Here is a 20,869-nt window from a genome sequence, read left to right as displayed (position 1 = left end):
AAAGAGGAGAGTGAAAAAGTTGGCTTAAAGCTCAACATTCAGAAAACTAAGATCATGGCATCTGGTCCCATCACTTCATGGGAAATAGATGGGAAAACAGTAGAAACAGTGTCAGACTTTATTTTTTGGGCTCCAAAATCACTGCAGATGGTGATTGCAGCCATGAAATTAAAAGACGCTTACTCCTTGGAAGGAAAGTTATGACCAACCTAGATAGCATATTCAAAAGCAGGGACATTACTTTGCCAACAAACGTCTGTCTAGTCAAGGCTATGGTTTTTCCAATGGTCATGTGTGGATGTGAGCATTGGACTGTGAAGAAAGCTGAGCGCTGAAAAATTGATGCTTTTGAACTGTGGTGTTGGAGAAGACTCTTGAGAGGCCCTTGGACAGCAAGGAGATCCAACCAGTCCATTCTAAAGGAGATCGGTCCTGGGTGTTCTTTGGAAGGAATGATGCTAAAGCTGAAACTCCAGTACTTTGGCCACCTCATGCGAAGAGTTGACTCATTGGAAAAGACTCTGATGCTGGGAGGGATTGGGGGCAGGAGGAGAAGGGGACGACAGAGGATGAGATGGCTGGATGGCATCATGGACTCAATGGACGTGAGTTTGAGTGAACTCTGGGAGTTGGTGATGGAGAGGGAGGCCTTGCATGCTGCACTTCATGGGGTCGCAAAGAGCATGACTGAGCGACTGAACTGAACTGAACTGAATGATGATTCTAGCAAAGCCACGGGATGGATGGTTTTATTAGTCAAGTAAGTTATGATACAGGTATCCCATGGAGTAGTATGCCTCACTGAAAAAATGAAATATATTTGTGTTTCTGTATGTAAATCTGCATTTGTAAAGTATTGAAGGTATGGAAGTTTACACATTGAGTAGTTAACAGTGATTTTCTGAGGAGAGAAGCGTATGTGGAGGGAGATATTCGTTTTTCCTCACTGGATATATTTTTGTACTGTTTGTTTTTACAGTGCACATCATAAATATTGTTATTAAATATTACTGTTATTTCCAGAACAGCTTAATTGAGACATAATTCACATAATTTTTCAGTCCACTCATTTCAAGTGCACAATTCAGTGTGGTGGGTTTTTTTTTGGTATGTTCACAGAGTTGTGCAACTGTCATTGCAATTTTAGGACATTTTCGTCATCTCAGAAAATAAACCCCATTATGAGTCACTTCCCACTCCCTTTCCCTCCCCACTCTTGGCAGCCACTGATCTACTTTGTGTCTCTGGATTTGCCTGCCCTGGGTATTTCAGATAATCCCCTGTGTGGGGATAATGATTATACCCTGTGTGGCTGCCTGTTACCAGGCTTCTTTTTAGGTTCATGCAGTCTGTAGCATGTGATGGGACTTCACTACTTTTTGTGTAGTGTCCAGTGTATGGCCAGACCATGCTTTGCTCATTTACTCATCTGTGAATGGACACTGAGTCATTTCTACGCTTTTGCTACCATGCATGGTGCTGCTGTGTGCATTCATGTACACATTTTCATCTGAATGTTTTCAATTCTTTTAGGTATTTATGTTGGAGTAAGATTGCTGGGTAAAGGTAATTCTGTATTTACATTTTTGAGGAACTGCCTGCCAAACTGTTTTACACAAAGCCACCAGTGCCTGAGGGGTCCAATTTCTTTGTATCCTGGCCTGCATTTAGCATTTCCCTTTTTATTTTTTTAAAAATGGTCAACCTAGGGAGTGTGAAGTACTGTCTCACAGTGGTTTTGATTTTCATTCCTGTAATAACTAATGATGTTGAAAATCTTTTCCTGTGCTTATCGGCCATTTGTGTATCTTCTTTGGAGAAATGTCTATACAAGTACTTTGACCATTTTAAAAACTAGGCTGTTTGTCTTTTTGTTGTTGCTTACAGAAGTTCTTTATATATTATTTTATATGTTATATATACTATATTGTTGTTGTTTAGTCCTTCAGTCGTGTCCAACTCTTTTGTGATCCTATATACTGTAGCATGGGATTTCCCAGGCAAGAATACTGGAATGGGTTGCTATTTCCTTTTCCAGGGGATCTTCCTGACTCAGGGATGGAACCCACGCCCCTTGTTTCACCTGTATTGGCAGGTGGATTATTTTTTTTACTGCTGAGCCACCAGGGAAGCCCATATATACTATATAAGGATATATTACATTTCTCTATATTGACCTCTGGATATCAATCCTTTTTCAGATATATGATTTGCAAATGTTTTCTCTCATTCTGTGAGTTGTCTTTTCATTTTCTTGATGGTATGCATCAAGCAAAAAAGGTTTTAATTTGATCTGTTTTTCCTTTTGCTAGTGGTTGATACTTTTGGTGTCATATCGAAGAAGGTTCTGCCTAACCCAAACTCATGCAGATTTACTTCTATATTTTCTTGCAACTGTTTGATAGTTTTAGCTCTTCTTATTTGGGTCTATTTGAGCTAATTTTTGTGTTTAGTGGAGGGGAGGGGAAGCTTGTTCTCTGGTATGTGGATATCCATTTGCAGAAGAGACTATGTTGCCTTGGTGAGTTGTCTTGGCAGCACTGTTGAAAATCAACTGACTATATATGTGAGGGTGACAGTATTATTAAAAAAGGAAAAAAAAAGAAAAAGAAAACCTGAAAGAGAGTAAACCCTATAAATCCTTCTAGTACAGAAACTGGCTAGTTAAGCTATGGGGCTTCCGAAGTGGCTCAGCAGGAAAGAATCTGCCTGCTGATGCAGGGAGACCCAGGTTCAATCCCTGGGTCGGGAAGATCCCCTGGAAGAGGAAATGGCAACCCACTCCAGTATTCCTGTTTGGAGAATTCCATGGACAGAGAACCCCGGTTGGAGATGACTGAGTGACTGAGCATGCAGGCCTGCAGCCCTGCAGAACCAGGCCTGTCTCACCATGACAGTTTTGCCAGAGGACCACCACATCATCTTATGTTGCAACACACACAGGCAGCTGCAGTGTTTCTTGTCCTAAGGGCTCTCATCCCCCAGATGACTAAGACTTTTTTCTTGGAACTTGGTGTGGTGGCGAAATAATCTGAAAGGCTGACCCCGTAACCTTTGTTCTGGGCGCAGACACTTTGTCTGTAAGGCCTGAGTGGGAGACAACTAGTTGCCTCTCATCCAGAGTTTTTGGTTCCTACTGCAATTACTGCAGATGCTATAGACTGAACATTGGTGTCCCCTAAAAATCCATATGTTGAAACCCATTTCCCCAATGTGATGGTATCTGGAGGTGGGGCCTCTGGTAGGTAATGAGGTCACGAGGGCAGAATCCTCCTGAATGGGACTAGTGTCCTTAGAATAGGAACCCTAGAGCACTCCCTTGGTCCTTCCACCACGTGAGGACACAGCAAGAAGGCGGTAGTCTGTGAACCAGGAGACACGGCCCCACCAGACACCTCATCTGCTAACACTGTGATTTTGGACTTCTTAGCCTCCAGAACTGTGAGACAAAATTCTGTTACGAGCCACCCAGTCTGTGGTGTTTTTGTTCTAGCTTCCCAGATGGACTATGACAGTGGAGGTAAGGGTGAGCTGGCTAAACTCAGTTTGGTTCTTAAAGGGTCTATTTCTTAGTTTTTTAATATCCCTATTCAGGGCTTCCTTGGTGGCTCAGTGGTAAAGAATCTGCCTGTCGATTCAGGAGACATGGTTCCCTGATCTGGGAAGATCCCATCTGCTGCAGAGCAGCAAAGCCTGCGCGCCACAACTGTTGAGCCCGTGCTCTAGAGCCTGAGGACTACTGAGCCCTCATGCCCTGGAGCCCGTGCTCCTCAATAAGAGAAGCCGCCGCAGTGAGCAGCTCGCAGAGGCACAGCAACCTGAGAGCAGTCCCCACTCGCCGCAACTAGGGAAAAGCCTGTGTAGCAGCGAAGACCCAGCCCAGCCAAAAATAAGTAAGCAAATAATTATATACATTAAAAAAGATCCTGTGTGCATGCTGCAACTAAGACCCAGTGCCACCAAATAAATAAGAATAAAAATGTTAATTTATTAAAAAAATCCCTGCTCTGCTTCCCAAGGAAAGGACCAAAGTGTGTGACAAGGGACATAGTCTGCCATGGGTGTCATGAAATGTAGCTCAGTAAAATGGTAAGCACTTAAAAACAAATCAGCTACATTGCTGAGTTAAGCACATGACCCTCCATTTATAGAACAACCACATCTAAACACATTCTGCTCTACCCCTGAGAAGATCTAGGAGTTTAGGAAAAGTCACCATCTCATCCAGTCGTTGCACATATAAGACGAGAGAAGCCCAGAGAGAGGGCATTATTTGCCAAAGGTGACACAGCCTTAAAAGCTGAAGCCAAATTTCATGACTCCTGGACGAGAGCTCTTCCATCACACTGTACTTCCCTTTTTCTTTTCTCTGGTCTTGATTTTCCTCATATTCACCTTTCCTTCAACTGCCAGCAGGAATCTGTTTAAGTTGAAACGCAGACTTCCACTTATAGTCCTAGCGACATCTTCATTTCACTCTCTTCCCTCAAACTCCATAGCAAACAACAGCAAACGAAATAATTACAGAGCATCAACTTTGATGAAGCAAGTAAACCACCATATCAGAAAATCACAGGACATGGAACATACCCGCCTGGTGAGATCTGCCCCAGAAAGGGGTGCAGAGCTGGCCAGCAGTGCTCTACCTTGGCACTTCCCACAGGATTTGGAAGTGCCTCAGAATCAAGCCTCACCTTCCCAGAAACAATATACTGTAAAATAAATTCAGTGAGACTGTTGGTTTACAACTGATGTATGCTCATTATCAAAACTAAGGAAAATACAGAAGAGTGTAAAGGAAGTATATACTGCTTTCTAAACTCAGTATTCTATCAGGAACATCTTCCTATATTATGAACTATGCATGGAAAACTGAATTGTGTGGGACTGCCCGGGTGGTCCAGTGGTTAAGGCTGCAATTGGGTTCGATCCCTGGTTAGGGAATTAAGACCCCACATGCTGTGGGGCAACTAAGCCCAAGTGCTGCAACTAAGCCCAAGTGCTGCAACTACTGCAACAAAAGATCCCAAAGGACGTAAGGAATATCCCGAGGCAGCCAAATAAATAAATATTAAAAAGAAACTTTTAAATTGTGGCTTAATGTTCTGGACCATGGCTATATAATTAATCACCTACTGCTATGTTAGGTTGCTATCAATTTTTTTTGCTGTAATGAATATCACAACACACAGTCACCTTGGTTCCTATTTTTGTGGTATATTTACAGCCTCTTTCAAGGAGCAGAATCAGCCACAAATACATGCCTTGTTGAGGCCAGCCTCCCTGGTCCCACTCTTCTTCTAAACTGACATGTGACTTGACGACCCAGCCTCCCTCCAGCTCCCAGGATAACTTGCCTTTGAAGTAGCACGGGAGCAGCCTTCCATGTTGGCACAGTCGCTCCATATCAGCTTGGTCCACTGCAGTCTCCTCCCACGGCTCCTTTTCTAGGAAACGTCGTCCTTTGTGCCCTCTGGGAGGACGGGAGCCCTGCCCTGCTCTTGCCAACTGGGGCTGGAACGCTGCCCTCTAACTGTACCCAGTCACTTCTTTGTGTCTTTGGAGAAAAGGCCCTGCGAGGAGCTTCGTTTTATCTCTTTACAGTAAGAGGATGCTTGGTCACGTTCACTTTGGCACTTGGCATATGGTCTGTTTTGGTTTCTGGAAGGGGCCGGCTTTTACAGGGTCTCAAGAGGAGAGGGGATTAGTTACCAACGGGACCCCAGCAGCCCCAGACTCTCTGCTTTGTGGCTTCCCTTTCACTGATTTGTGTGCATTTATTGGAAAACACAGAGACTTCTAGGAACTGGTAGCAGGCCAGGCTCATTTATGTTGCCTAGTGGGTACTGGATTCTATTTCCTTGTTCAACTCAAATCAGTCTGTTAAGGTCTTGGGCTTGTTAATGCCAGGATGACGTTGAGACGAGCAGTGGGAGAAAAGATGCTGAAACCTTAGGATGGTGGAGCCAAACTGAAAGAGTGGGAAAATCAAGATGTAGAAAAATACTCCCAAACCTAAGTGCTCACTTAGGACTTCCAAAAGGCTAAAAATAACCATGCAAGTCAGGGATCAAGACTGTTTTCTTTTAAAAAAAAAGTGAAAAGTTTTACTGAAGTCTCAGGAATTGGTTTGCTATTCACCATTTCTGAGTCAATTAAAAAAAAAAAATTGAGGAAAGGGGGTTGGAGACCACACACTTATGGGGTGCCACAGGAAGGAAGCTTCTGGTGTGAGCCAAGTAGCCTGTTTATTCAACTAACATGCATTGAGCAACTATATATAAAGTGTTAGGATAGTGGTTGGGGATACATGAAGAAAAGATACAGAGGGGCTTATGGAGTAAAAAAATGATGTATATATTGGGATATGATGGGACAATGACAATGTAGCCAAAGTGCCCAAGAAAATCTGGGCAAATCATGGATGTTGCAGAGTCGAAGGTAATCTTGAGCTGGGGTTTCAAGGATGAATAGGAGTTTGCTAGACAGCCAGGATGTGGGGAGCTGGGAAGGGAGGAAGCAGGCAGAGGAGGGCCGGGCACATGCATGAGTGTGGATGCAGAAGAAAGCTTGGTGGGTTTGCAGCCTGACTTGCATATGAGAACAGACTGGGGTGCTGGGAATCCTCTGCTTTTGTGGTGGGAATAGATGTGATGTGGGTACGGCAGGTATGGGATGCTAGGAGCAGGGATCAGACCACAATCACCTCCAAGACCCCAAAAGTTTCTCCCAACGGTTGGTTGTTGGGCCCTGATGCATTTTTATGGGCCTGGTTATGACTGGAAGGTCTACTTTATTTCATTACAGTCAGTGTGTGTGTGTGTGTATATGTGTGTGTGTGTCTGAGTCGCTCAGTCGTGTCCAACTCTCCAATCCCATGGACTGTAGCCCTCCAGGCTCCTCTGTCCATGAGGATTCTCCAGGCAAGAATACTGGAGTGGGTTCCCCTGCCCTCCTCTAGGGGATATTCTCAATGCAGAGATTGAACCTGGGTCTCCTGTGTTGCAGGCAGATTCTTTACCATGTGAGCCACCAGGGAAGCCCCCCTTAAACCCCTCCCCATTTCCAGCTTGAGCCCTTTGGAGAGCATATCTGACCCTCTGCCCACTGGTCCTTCAGAATGAGGCCCTGAGAAGACCACAGTGTTTATAAAAAGGCTTAAAAATCATTACTATCTTTTCAAGGAACTCTATTCTATGCTTTGAACTTACCAAAATGTATACAGAATTGTTTCTAATTTAGCCTTCACTTGTATGGATAGAAGCTGAGTACAGAGGGAAGAATTTTTATTAGTCATGTAGTAGTAGTCTTTAAAAATATATAATCATTTTATTGCACTTCACTACTGTGCTTTGAAGATACTGCATTTTTAATGAACTGAAGGGTTGTGGACCTATGACAGCAAAGTCTACTACTGGGGGCCTTTTTCCAACAATATTTGCTTATTTTGTGTATCTGTGTGACATTTCAGTAATTCTTGCAATATTTCAAACTTTTTCATTATTATTATATTAGTTATGGTGATATGTGATCCGTGACCTTTGATGTTATTGTTACAACTGGCTGAAGGCTCAGATGATATCTACTTTTCAATTAAGGTATGTATGTTATTTTTTTTTTTAGATATAATGCTCTTGCATACTTAATAGACTATGGTATAGTGTTGATGTTACTTTTATATGCACTGGGAAACCAAAAAATTCCTATTGACTTGCTTTATTGCGGTGGTCTGGGCCTGTACTTGCAGTATCTCTGAAGTCTGTTTGTCTTTTAAAAAGTAATACAGGCTTCCTTTAAAAAAACAAACAAACAAAAGCAAAATAAAACTGTACAGAATTCTGTGAAAATTAAGAAGTGCTAGTGCTCTTCCCTGGCCCAACTAAAGAGCAGCAGCTATTGACAAGTCTGGTGTGTGTTCTTTTAGAATATACATACAGAAATGTGCGTTTACTTTTTGTTTTGAAATGTAAATGAAACAATTCTATGGACTCCAACACAAAAGCAACAAATGAATACTCAGTCTGTAGGCTGCATTTCCCAGTCACATTCAGTTCCCAAGTGTCCGGGAGAGGGTCTCTAAGCCCTTTTCTAGGCTTGAACCTCAGCACGGGCACAACCACCATTTGTGCAAACACAGCAGTGGTGCCTATCAGACCAACACCCATTATCCAGTTCCTGGACCTTGAACTGTTCTTTTTCTTCAGCCTCTAGCACGGTGCCTTGCCCATTCCAGGAGCTTTAATCTGTATCTGTTAATCACATTCATTTAAACATCACATGGTCCTTTAAATTAGCAGAACCTACAAGTATTAAGGAACTGGGTAAGGTTACCAAGCGTATCCACTTAGTTGTCTAATGACTCAGATGCCTTCTCTTGAAAATGGAATTGTTTTCTCTCTTTAAGGCTTTGGCTAAGGGGTTTACTTAGGTGAGCTCCTATGGCTAAATACCTCCTTGGAATCAAGCCATAAAATTCAGAGCAATGGAAGACAGCACTGACAGTACACAACCTCAGATGTTCTCTTAAGCACACGCTGGTCGTTCGCTTACCCTAATCAAGTGGTGACCTACTTTCCTGCAGAAAGTCAGGAATCAATTCCGTCTTCCTTTCTGTTTCCGAATCCTAGCACTGACTGTCATTTATTAAACGTCTGACCTCAGAGGAGTCTCTTAAGCTTCAGTTTCTTTGTGTGAAACTAAAAAAGGATCATAAAAAAACCTGTTTTTGTTCAGTCAATTGAAGAATTGAATGAGGTGACCTTTGTGCAATTGTGAGTCAGGCTTGGAGGAGTCAGGGCGCAGTGACCAGATGGCCTTGGCTGCAAGGCTTGCTCTGCTAGTGTCAGCTGGATGACCCCAGGCAGATGACTTAACCTCTCACTAGTCCTCTGTTTCTCATCTATAACCTGGGGAAGTAACTGGATTATTTTCAAGATCATGTGTTTAGTGAGGTCCTTGGCACTGACAGTGAATTGAATGTATAGTTACCATGATTATTCTGAACGTGGGCCTTCTGTGAAACCTTCCTTTCTCTTCGTCCCCTTCATCCTTCCCTTTGACTCATCTAAATAACCCAGAGCAAGATTCCAGAGCTCTGCGTTGCTCAGTTAGGAAACTAGAGGCTGAAAGACTGAAAACTGCATGCTGCCAGGGACTGAACTGTGTTCTCCTCAAATCCGAGGGTTGAAGCCTTAATCCCCAATATGACTGTATTGGAGATGGGGTCTTTAGGAGGTCATTAAGGTTAAGTGAGGGGCTTCCCAGATGGTGACAGTGGTAAAGAACCCGCATGCCAATGCAGGAGACATAAGAGACTTGTGTTCGATCCCTGGCTTGGGAAGATCCCCCTGGAGGAGGGCATGGCAATCCACTCCAGTATTCTTGCTTGGAGAATCCCCATGAACAGAGGAGCCTGGCGGACTATGTTATGGTCCATAGGGTCACAAAGAGTCAGACAAAACTGAAGTGACCTTAGCATGCACGTGCACAAGGTTAAATGAGGTCATAATGGTAAGCCCTAACCCTATAGGGGAGAAGGAAATGGCAACCCACTCCAGTACTCTTGCCTGGAAAATCCCATGGACAGAGGAGCCTGGTAGGCTACAGTCCATGGGGTCATGAAGAGTCAGACACAACTGAGTGACTTCACTTTCACTTTTCACTCTCATGCATTGGAGAAGGAAATGGCAATCCACTCCAGTGTTCTTGCCTGGAGAATCCCAAGGATAGAGGAGCCAGGTGGTCTGCTGTTTATGGGCTCGCACAGGGTCGGACACTACTGAAGCAACTTAGTAGCAGCAGCAGCAACCCTATAGGACTGGTGGCCTTGTAAGAAGAGGAAGAGAGAAACTTCCCTCTCCCCACTGCTTGGGAGCAGACAGGGAGAAGATGGCCATTTGCATGCCAAGAAGGAAACCCTCTCCAGAAATCAACCCTGCTGCACCTTGATTTTATACTTTCAACCTCCAGAATTGTGAGAGAAAAATACATTTCTGTTGTTTAAACTGCCCAGACTCTGGTATTTTGCCATGGTGGCCTGAGCAGACTAAGACACCTGGCTTCCTTGAATCTTCAAACTGGCTGTGGAATTATTTATTTTTAACATGTTTATGACTCCTCTTACGAGTAGCATCTTACAAGTAGGGGATGTTGCTGAAACTGCATGATCTTTTGGATATATAAAAAGTATAATAAATTAAGTCAGATTCTTAATTTCTTATCTAAAGGACATATGTGCCAACATGAAAAGGCTCAATGGTCAAAGAGGAGATGATTGCAGTATCAAAGAGCATAATGATTTAAAGTGAAAAACCGAACATGTAAGTTCCTGCCTGCCTCATCCGACAAACCAACAAATAATTGGTTACTGGTGCAGGTACGTAGGGGATCAACTCCTATTCTGAAAATGGCAACAAAAGGGAAAGAAGCATTTTAGCCTGTCTTTTGGAGTCAAACTATATATATCAGGGTAACTAAATAGCCCCAGTTGATAAAGTTCTGCTTTATAGAAGAATTATAGCTGGTATATTTGGAACTCGGGAGATATTTAGAGACTCACCATTTTGCAATCCTTACTTAATTAATGATTACTAATCATGAAAGCACTACATGAAAGGTTGATGTGGGTCTTTACAATGAAAAGGAATGGCCGTTACCACGTAAACGCACCAGCTGATTGCAGGATCACTGAAAGTGAGACAGTACACGTCTCCTGAAATGATGGAATGGGGAGGACATGGAACGGCTTCTGGTCCCTGAAAGTTAGTGCCCGTTTCCAGTTTGCAAGAAATACAGAGGATAAAACCACCACTGAGGCAATACCACATGGAACCAGCAGACAGTCGTCTACATGATGACTGCCTCAGTTTTTTCAACAATCAGTGACATTGGGAGGGGGAAGGGATATGAAGCATATCAATCAGCTATAACGTGTGCACTTTGTTTATATCCTGATTTGAACAAACCTACGGTGAAAAAACACTTTTGAGCTACTCAGAGCAGCTCAAAATGGACTGGGTGTTTGACAAACCAAGGAATTGCCATTACTATCAATTTTGTTTGATGGGTGGCTAATGACGTTGTGGCTGCATGAAGAAAAGTCTATCTTCTTAAGAGATCTATCCTTAAGTACATAAGGTAGAATAACCTGATGTACTGATGGTTGGGTTTTCTTTAAAATACTTCATACATGGGAGGAAAAAATTTGGGAGACTGGGATTGACATATACACACCGTTATATAAAAATACATAAGGACCTACTGTTCAGCACAGGGCACTCTGCTCAGTACTCTGTAATGGCCTATATAGGAAAAGAATCTGAAAAAAGTGGATATGTGTATATGTATAATAGATTCACTTTGCCATGCAGCAGAAACTAACTACAACATTGTAAATCAACTATACTCCAATAAAAAGAAAAAACACAGCTAAGTTATAACTGCATAATAACCCCTAAAACTTCACACACAAAAGATATATGGGGATACATGCATGCATAGCAAAGGCTTGATAATTACTGGCCTTAGACAACAGGCATGTGAGGGTTCATAATACTGTTCTTTACACTTCTGACATATTTTATAATTTTTTTTTAAGATTAAAAAAGTAGCTATCTTAAAACAAAATCTGAACAGAAGTTGAAAAAATTCATTTATGTTACACTGCCACTTGAAAACAAATGTGAAACTATATTCAGGCGACTTCTCAAATAAGAATGTTCTTGCCCACCCACATGAGTTTTTTGTCTTTTGAGTGTACACTGTGTATTTATTGCCACTGAATTTCCACATTGTTAAAAGATAAATTTACCTGTTTTCAATAATCATTACGTTGGAGGGGGGAATCCCCAGAACATCACAGCTCTGCAAGAGTTCCTTCTTACGGATCTCCCCTTGATTGTAGTAATTTCCTGAGGATAACAAATACATGGTCGTCCATTTCTTTATCAGTGGAGATCTATTGTCCACTCATTCTCATCTTGTTCCCTAAAGGACTTAAACTATCTGAAAATTTTGTGGTTGTGATAAAAAGTTGGGAGAAACACAACACTAGGGTTACTACTGTCAGACACACCTGTGAAGCACAATCTTTATAATCACCATTGAATTCCTCTCCATCTCTGTCTATCCATATGTCTGTCTGTCTGTGTTTCAGCCGCACGCTACAGGCTTTGCGTACTGGCTCTGCAGTTAGCAGATTTAGGACTGACTCTTCTGTAACCACTCAGAATAAGTAGGGTATCCAGACACACTACTCTTTTGGGCCTATTATTTATTTTTTAAATTGAAGTACAATTGATTTAGAATGTTGTACTGTACAGCGAAGTGACTCAGTTATACACATATATATAGACCTTCTCTTTTTTATATTCTTTTCCAACTCAGTTTGTCACAGGATGCTGAATACAGTTCCCTCTGCTATACAGTAGGACCTTGCTGTTTATCCATCCTGCATGTAATAGTTTACCTCGAGTAAATCCCCAAACTCCTAGTCCTTCTACCCCGCAACTCCCTCCTCCTTGGCAACCACAAGTCTGTTCTCTATGTCTGTGTGTTTCTGTTACAGATAGATTCCTCATATAAGTAATTTCATGTGGTATTTGTCTTTCTTTGATTTACTTCATTTAGTATGATAATCTCTAGGTCCAGCCATGATGCTGTAACTGGCATTTTTCATTCTTTCCTATGGGTAACTTCCATTGTATATATTTCCCACATTGTCTTTATCCAGTCCTCTGTGGGCCATTTAGGTTGTTGCCACGTCCTGGCTATTGTGAATAATGCTGCTATGACCACAGGTGTGTATGTTCAGTTCAGTTCAGTTCAGTCGCTCAGGCGTGTCCGACTTTGCGACCCCACGGACTGCAGCATGCCAGGCTTCCCTGTCCATCACCAACTCCCAGAGCTTACTCAAACTCATGTCCATCGAGTCAGTGATGCCATCCAACCATCTCATCCTCTGTCATCCCCTTCTCCTCCTGCCTTCAATCTTTCCTAGCATGTATCTTTTTGAATTAGTGTTGTCTGGGTATATGTCATTTGGGCCCCTTTAAATTGATAGTCTTCAAATATCCGTTCAACACTTAAAGAGGCTGCCAGTCCTGAGTATTTTAGGAAAATATCCTCCTTTGGAATTTGGTAACCAGCTATTCCAGCATGCCTCTGGGGATCTGGACCACATCAGCACCCTAAATAGCTCATAAATTCTTTATTTTCCTGACACATACACTGCTGCTGCTAAGTTGCATCAGTCGTGTCCACTATACTTCCCAATAACAGTTCTGGTAAGTAACTGCTCTGTATCCTTACAAATAACTTACAGTGACATTTTGGTATCACTTAAATTGCATTTCGGGCTTCCCTGATGGCTCAGTGGTAAAGAACACAGCTGCCAGTGTAGGAAATGCAGGTTCGATTCCTGAGTCTGGAAGACACCCTGGAGAAGGGAATACCCACTCCAGTATTCTTGCCTGTGGAATCCCATGAGCCAAGGAGTCTGGTGGGATACAGTCCATGGGGTCACAGACTCAGACTCGACTGACTGGCTAAACACACAAACTGTACTTATGAGCAGTTGTCTGGCTGCTGCACCCCTCAATCCAACTCTCCATCAGATAATTGCGTATATGCTTTGTGCTAGTTAACTTTCCTGAGCCATTGATTTCTCCAGCTGTGAAGTGGGGACGATGGTCTTCTCCTCAGGCTTTCCTGAAGATTATGTGATAATACACATCGACTTGGTTTGGTTCTCAGAGTTAATCTCCCTTTTCCTTGACTTTTTATCTTTACGTTCCCCCTTTTCCTTTCCTTTCCCTCTGAATTACAATCCACCGTTATCATCCAGATCAAATGCCAATCCCTCTGGGAAGCCTTCTGCTATTTTCTTTTTTTGGATAATTGCTTTACAATATTGCACTGGTTTCTGCCATACATCAGTGTGAATCAGCCACAGGTATGCCTTCTGCTATTTTTCCCTGGCAAGTCATCATTTCCAGTGTTCTGCTCAGAAGGATGAGCTCTCCTCTGGGATCTGATGATTAAGTCCTAAATGTCTTTGACCTTAAAAGCATCGGTCTCATTCCTGGTGTCAGCACCCTGCAGGCACTCATGAGGCCCCGAGAGAGTGGAGAGTGGCTCTGCTTCCTGTCCCAGAAAACTCAGAAACTCCTAAGTGAAACCTTTCCACTGCTGCAGGGCTTCCTCTAGGGTGAGTTTTGAACTCTTTGAACCCAGATAGGAGACAGTCGCTATGTTGTATCTGACAGAAGGACTAACCCCCAAGAGACTCCAGACAACAATTTCATTTTGTACTGTACTCATCACAAATTTTTGAGTCAGAAATTGTCAATTTTGTGACAGTCATCATATTTTAGGTTCCCCTCTCCTATTTTGTCTCAAGGTTACTTATCTTTGGTACTAAGAGCCTAACTTACACTAGTGATGCGATTCCTGATGTCTGAGGCCGAACACATTAGACTCTGATTATTGGTCGTGACAAACTGCTTGGGGAGCTGATTTTATTGCTTTGTGTTTGAACTGAGGAACACAGAAGGGGTTACGGAGTTGAAGTCAGACAGCATCTGAGGCGTTTTCACTAGGTCTGGTAAACATGTAGGCACTTCAGTGGAGTAAGTGGCTATGACCCTCCAGAACAGTGCACCCTGTCAGTAGACAGTAGGTGTCACAAGTCATATGCAGGTTCAAGGAGAGAAACAGGCTCCACTTCCTGATTGGGAGAACCAGTCTTTCCCTCCAAACCGTCCTCCATATGCCACTGGAACGAGCTTTCTAAAATACAGAACTGTCTGTGCTAATTCTCCACCAAATGTATTTTACAACACCGTACTGTCTACTGTGGCTTTCTCCCATTTGTATATGAATAGATATCTCAGTGGTTGGGCTTCCTAGATGGCGGTAGTGGTAAAGGATCCCCCTGCCTATGAGGGAGACTCAAGAGACGTGGTTGGGAAGATTCCCTGGAGGAGGAGGACATGGCAACCCACTCCAGTATTCTTACATGAACTGCATGGAAAGAGGAGCTGGGGGCGGGGGGGGGGGGGGGGGCGGCGGCGGTGGGGTGTGGTACAGTCCATGGGGCCTCAAGGAGTTAGATGCGACTTGAGCACACAAACACGCACACCTCAGTGGTTACATAAACTGGATAAATGCTGGACTAAACTAAACTAAATTTTAGGATTTTTTATAGCAAGACTTCACCAAGATGTGGACAGTCTAACAAGGACTATACAGCTTTAAAGCGGGGGGGTTGGGGATAGCATATCTGATTAAGTTCCCTAAACTTGTTGGGTCACGTTATTAACTTTTTTAAATAGCAGCTTGATGAACTGGTATTTCTTGGAACATACAATGGGAATCAAATGAGTTATTCCTTAACTGTCACAGCAACAAGATGTGTGAGGCAGATTGGATGTAATGGCTCAGAACTGGAAAGACTCACAGGGTTCTGGTTCCTCCATATCCTAGCTCTTAACTTTGGTTAAGTTACTTTTTTGTGATTTAGATTCCATAGTTTAGAAAAAGGTGAGGCGGGGGGGACAAATTATATACATGTGTACCATTCTGTGTATTTAATGCTTATCGTAGGATTGCTGAGAGGATTATATGAGCCACTAATAAGATACAATTTCCCCCCTGCTTCTCCCTACCCCTCAGAACTGGAGTTTTGAAGCATTCAAATGAGTCCCAGACTTACTTATGTTTTTACTATTTCTCTGAATGACTTGCCCTATTTCCTGTGAACCTAAGTCCTATTTTAAAAGACCAGCTCAAAAGAAAAGCTTTTCAAAGTTTCCTTACTCCAACTCTGTGAAAAGAAAATTCATGCTTTTCCCCATTTTGGGTCCACAGTATTTTCTCTGTCATGCAGTTACAGCTTTCATTATGTTATATAACAAGTTATTAACTTCCTGCTTTTCAAGTTAGAATAAATCAGGAAGGTGGCTAATGTTTAATCCATACATGTTTTCAATGAGTTGGGGATTTTAAAAGTAATTTTAAAAATTACAAAGAAAGTTAGATGCAGAGGAAACAATGAAAGACAACAATACAGATACTAATATATCAGTATGTGTCCAGAGTCTGGTAGGTCTTATATTTTTGAAAAAATTTTGATTTCTGGCCTCAACCTACTAGAAAACAAGAAGAAATTTAGTAAAGAATCTCCTGTACCTATAATACTTTGTAAATAAAATTCAACCATCTCAAAATAAATTTTGCTTATATTGATTTCCATAGTTGATAAAAACATAAAATTAAAAGCAAAAAAAGAAAGAGACCATTACTTGCATCTATTTGCAATTATTATCTTTAATAGAATAAACTGAGAAAAGTGCTTAGATTGAAATTCTCATTATATATGAAAAATGGTTTAATCTTTACTGCCAATAAAATTTTTTTTTGAGGAAAAAAAATGTTAATCAAAGCAAGAAGTATACATAAAGAGGTTATTTGTAATAGAGATAAACTGGGGGGGAAAAACTTCTAAATATACATACAATAATAAGGAACCAGAGATCAAATTGCCAACATCCGTTGGATCATCGAAAAAGCAAAAGAGTTCCAGAAAAACATCTACTTCTGCTTTATTGACTATGCCAAAGCCTTTGACTGTGTGGATCACAACAAACTGGAAAATTCTTAAAGAGATGCGAATACCAGACCACCTGACCTGCCTCCTGAGGAACTGGTATGCCTGTCAAGAAGCAACAGTTAGAACTGGACATGGAACAACAGACTCGTTCCAAATCGGGAAAGGAGTACATCAAGGCTGTACATTGTCACCCTGCTTATTTAACTTATATGCAGAGTACATCATGTGAAATGCCAGGCTGGATGAAGCACAAGCTGGGGTCAAGATTGCCAGGAGAAATGTCAATAACCTCAGATATGCCTATGACACCACCCTTATGGCAGAAAGCGAAGAACTAGAGCCTCTTGATGAAAGTGAAAGAGGAGAGTGAAAAAATTGGCTTAAAGCTCAACATTCAGAAAAATAAGATCATGGCATCACATCACTTCATGGCAAATAGATGGGAAACACTGGAAACAGTTGACAGACTTTATTTTTGGGGGCTCCAAAATCACTGCAATGAAATTAGAAGATGCTTGCTTCTTGGAAGAAAAGCTATGACCAACCTAGACAGTATATTAAAAAGCAGAGACATTACTTTGCCAACAAAGGTCTGTCTAGTCAAAACTATGGTGTTTCCAGTAGTCATGTATAGATGTGAGAGTTGGACCATAAAGAAAGCTGAACACCGAAGAATTGATGCTTTTGAACTGTGGTGTTAGTGTTGGAGAAAACTCTTGAGAGTCCCTTGGACTGTAAAGGGATCCAACCAGTCAATCTTAATGAAAATCAGTCATGAATATTCATTGGAAGGACTGATGCTGAAGCTGAAACTCCAATACTTGACCACCTGATGTGAAGAACCGACACACTGGAAAAGACCCTGATATAAGCAGGAGAAAGGGACAACAGAGGATGAGATGGTTGGATGGCATCACTGACTCGATGGACATGAGTTTGAGTAAGCTCTGGGAGTTGGTGATGGACAGGGAAGCCTAGTGCGTTGCAGTCCATGGGGTTGCAAAGAGTCGGACATGACTGAGTGCGTGAACTGAATTGAAGGGATGACTAACTAAAAGACTTCCTTGGTGGCTCAATGCTGGAGACACAGGCTTTATCCCTGGGTTGGGAAGATCCCCTGGAGAAGGAAATGGCAACCCACTCCAGTATTCTTGCCTGGGAAATCCCATGGACTGAGGAGCCTGGCGGGCTACAGCCCATGGGGTCCCGACTTAGCGACTAAACAACAACAAACTAAATTAAGGTTTATCCCTATGAAACCATTTAAAAGGCTATATACCTAGTTCTAATTAATATGGATAAATGTTTAAATTAAAAGTTTCAGAAAGATGTGTTCATTACCTAACTCGTTTCAGTTTTATTCCCAGGGCAGAGTATACATCCTAGCAGACAGACTTTATTTAATGAAAAAAAATTTATTTTTTAGTCAAGACTTTTTAAAGAGAAGTTTTAGGCTCACAGCAAACTTGAAGGTAAGATACAGAGAGTTCCCAGAGACTCCCTGCCCCACACTTCCACAGCCTCCCCATTATCAGATCTCCCACTGGATGGTACATTTGTTACAACTGGTGAACCTCCACTGACACCATCATCATCCGAAGTCCACACTTTCCATTAGGTTCACTCCTGGTCTTGTACAGTCCGTGGGTTTGGAGAAAAGTATGACAACCCACCCCAGTATTCTTGCCTAGAAGATCCCATGGACTGAGGAGCCTGTCGGGCCACAGTCCCTGGGGTTGCAAAGAGTCAGACACAACTTAGTGAATGAGCATGCATATAATGACATGTATCCATCATTATAGTATCAGAGTATTTTCACTGCCCTAAGAATCCTCTGTGCTCTGTCTATACATCCTTTCTCCCATCCAAGCCCCTGATCCCCACTTTTTACTGTCTCCGTAGTTTTGCCTTTTCTTGATTGTCACGTAGGTGGAGTCATACAGTACAAAGCCTTTTCAGATTGGCGTCTTTCATTTAGTAATACGCATGTAAGATTCCTTCTTTTCATGACTTGACAGGTCATGTCTTTTTAGCTCTAATATTCCACTGTCTGAATGGACCACAGTTTATCCACACACCTACTGAAGGACATCTTGGTTGCTTTCATGTTTTGGCAATTACAAATAAAGCTGCCTTAAACATCTGGGTGTAGGTTTTTGGATGAACATGTTTTCACTTTCTTTGGATAAATACCAAGGAGGGTTATTGCTGTAAGTGTATGTTTAGGTTTGTAAGAGATTACCAAACTAACTTCCTTACAAAGTGACTGCACCATTTTGTGTTCCCATCAACAGTGAATGAGAATTCCTTTGCTCCACATCCTCACCAGCATTTTCTGGATTTTGGCCATTTATTATTATTATTTAATCTCTTGGCCGTGCTGTTTGGCATGTGGGACCTGAGTTCCTTGACTAGAGATGGAACCGGCACCCCCTACATTGGCAGCCTGTAGTCTTAACCACTGGTCTGCCAGGGAAGTTCCCTGCCTATATTAATAGTGATTAGTACACAAAAGTTTTTAATAAATATTTAAGAAATTAATGACAAAGTAATATTCTGTGACAAATCGTATAAAACATGCTTATTGGGAAAAATCTGTATAGAAAAAGAACTGGTAGGAAACGCAACCAAATGAGAAAAGAGCTGATTGGGCATGTTACAACCAGCTTTATTGAGGTATGGTTTTTACATACCATCCATTTCACCCACTGTATATGTACAGTTTAGTTATTTCATTTATACAGCTGTGCAATTATCACCATAATACAGCATAATGGTCAATTTCTGTTTTCTCATCCCATCTTTTCTGTACGGTAAAGGAGGATTTATTCTTTGAAAGGTCCCTTCAGTGAAAGCTGGGTGGAGTGGACCGCTAAAATGACCTGTAAGATTACTCTCTAGTCTAATGGGCTCTCCCCTCGGTTTGACATGTACATTTTCTAGCACAGAATGAAGAGTTCAGCAGTCATGACACGGCCTAGATTCTGTTTGGTCGTTATTCTTGGCCCTCCTGTGAATGAAAAGGTTTCACAGAATACTGATTACAGCCAGTTCCCAGCGCAGATGTAGGTATTTATCGGAAGCAAATGCTCTCCAATCGCGGTAGCCGGGAGCCTGGCGCACATGCGGCCCACGTGCCCCCACTCCGGGAAGCCGACCCTGGCTGGGATCACGGATTCTCGCCCCAGAAAAGGGTCCTCCTTCAGTGTATCATTCGCCTGGCGCCTACGACAGAAACCTCTTCGGTAAGAGGCTGACTGAAACAGGCCGGCGCCTGAATTATCTCCGCCGCCCCGAGTCCCCGCGCCCCGCCTACAGCCTCCTACCTGCGGAGAAGCAGAGCAGGAACAACTGGTGCCGCAGGCGGGCCAAGCCTAGAATAGTGGGAGCAAAGAACATGGCTTCATCGTCGGGGTGCGCCGTCACCAGAAGTGTCCGGCTTCCGCCTCCGGGCAGGCCAGCCTGCTCCGGCCTCGTCATTCGCTCCCAGGAGCCCCAAACCCAGAGAACGCCCCATACCAGGACAGCCGCCGCCAAACACAGAAGCGGCGCCGCCACTTCCATGCCCCAAGAGAAGAAAGTGCGCCTGCGCAGATCGGGAGGCTGCCGCCGGGCCGACTCCGGCGGGAAAACCGAGCTCGCGGAAACCCCGTTCCGACTGTAAGTCCGTCCCGCCGGCCTCCCCAACGGCCGGAGGCTTTAAGCGTCGGGCTGTGTGCTCGGACACGGACGCCTCTCAGGCCCTCTTCACGGGCTCTCGCTACTTTAAGCGGCCTTTACGAGCTCTCATACCCGCTCGGCTTTAGGGCTGAGCGACCCCCTTGCCGTCCACACAGAACTTAAGGGGAAGCGTCTGAAAAGAACCCCCAACCTCTTGAGTGCGAGTTCTCTTCATGTCACTTTTTTTATCACTCGTTTCTTAAAACCCGGGCTTTCTCGTAACTATCCGGGTGGACACCGACTGTGTTTCTCCTCCCTAATTGTGGGATGTGAAGTGGCGGCTTCTGTAAAGGAACAGTATGCGGTGGCGAGGCCCGTCCGGTCAGTTCCTTGGGAGCGTGAGGCCGAGAGCGTACTTGGCGGGCGCGGGGGCCCGGGATCCTCGGAGGGAGGGCTGGCATCCCGGGCCGGTCGGCCGCGCGCGGTGTTTGAGGGAGGCCCTCTGCGAACGCAGCCCGAGCCCGGGAAGCAGCGAGCTGGTGGCCGCGCGACCCCGGCAGCCCGGGCTCGAAGGCCCGCGTCTTTCCCTCTCCCACGCCC

At 43.3% G+C, this 20,869-nt stretch overlaps 2 protein-coding genes and 1 long non-coding RNA gene across 33 annotated transcripts in view; 2 read left to right on the top strand and 1 right to left on the bottom strand.

The window, feature by feature from the left end:
• Positions 1-20,183, bottom strand: part of PIGL (phosphatidylinositol glycan anchor biosynthesis class L) — a 49,752-nt gene extending 29,569 nt beyond the window's left edge. For all 8 annotated transcript variants that reach the window (XR_015147847.1, XR_015147846.1, XM_086358707.1 and 5 more), the window contains exons 1-2: positions 19,936-20,183; positions 11,810-11,909 (exon numbers count right to left, since the gene is read on the bottom strand). Coding sequence is in view for 6 of the 8 variants with exons in the window: in XM_086358707.1 (XP_086214833.1) it covers positions 11,810-11,909; positions 19,936-20,173 (338 nt within the window). In the remaining 2 variants the exon portion in view is untranslated. The remainder of the gene's footprint in view (positions 1-11,809; positions 11,910-19,935) is intronic.
• LOC147351963 (uncharacterized) lies at positions 5,841-10,923 on the top strand. The gene is made up of 2 exons (XR_015147850.1): positions 5,841-7,598; positions 10,227-10,923. It is a non-coding gene; the product is annotated as an uncharacterized LOC147351963 (long non-coding RNA).
• Positions 20,184-20,509: 326 nt separating the features above from the next.
• The window catches only part of NCOR1 (nuclear receptor corepressor 1), a 114,433-nt gene continuing 114,073 nt past the window's right edge, over positions 20,510-20,869 (top strand). For all 24 annotated transcript variants that reach the window (XM_086358650.1, XM_086358659.1, XM_086358645.1 and 21 more), the window contains exon 1: positions 20,510-20,650. The gene's annotated coding sequence lies outside the window, so the exon portion shown is untranslated. The remainder of the gene's footprint in view (positions 20,651-20,869) is intronic.

The sequence above is a fragment of the Bos grunniens genome, chromosome 19 (assembly GCF_055505025.1).
Source record: "Bos grunniens cultivar Pamir isolate PY7600 chromosome 19, Bosgru_T2T1.0, whole genome shotgun sequence".
NCBI classification, from domain to species: Eukaryota; Metazoa; Chordata; class Mammalia; order Artiodactyla; family Bovidae; genus Bos; species Bos grunniens.
The sequence above is the reverse complement of the archived record's forward strand: the minus strand, read 5'-3'. Positions and strand labels throughout refer to the sequence as shown.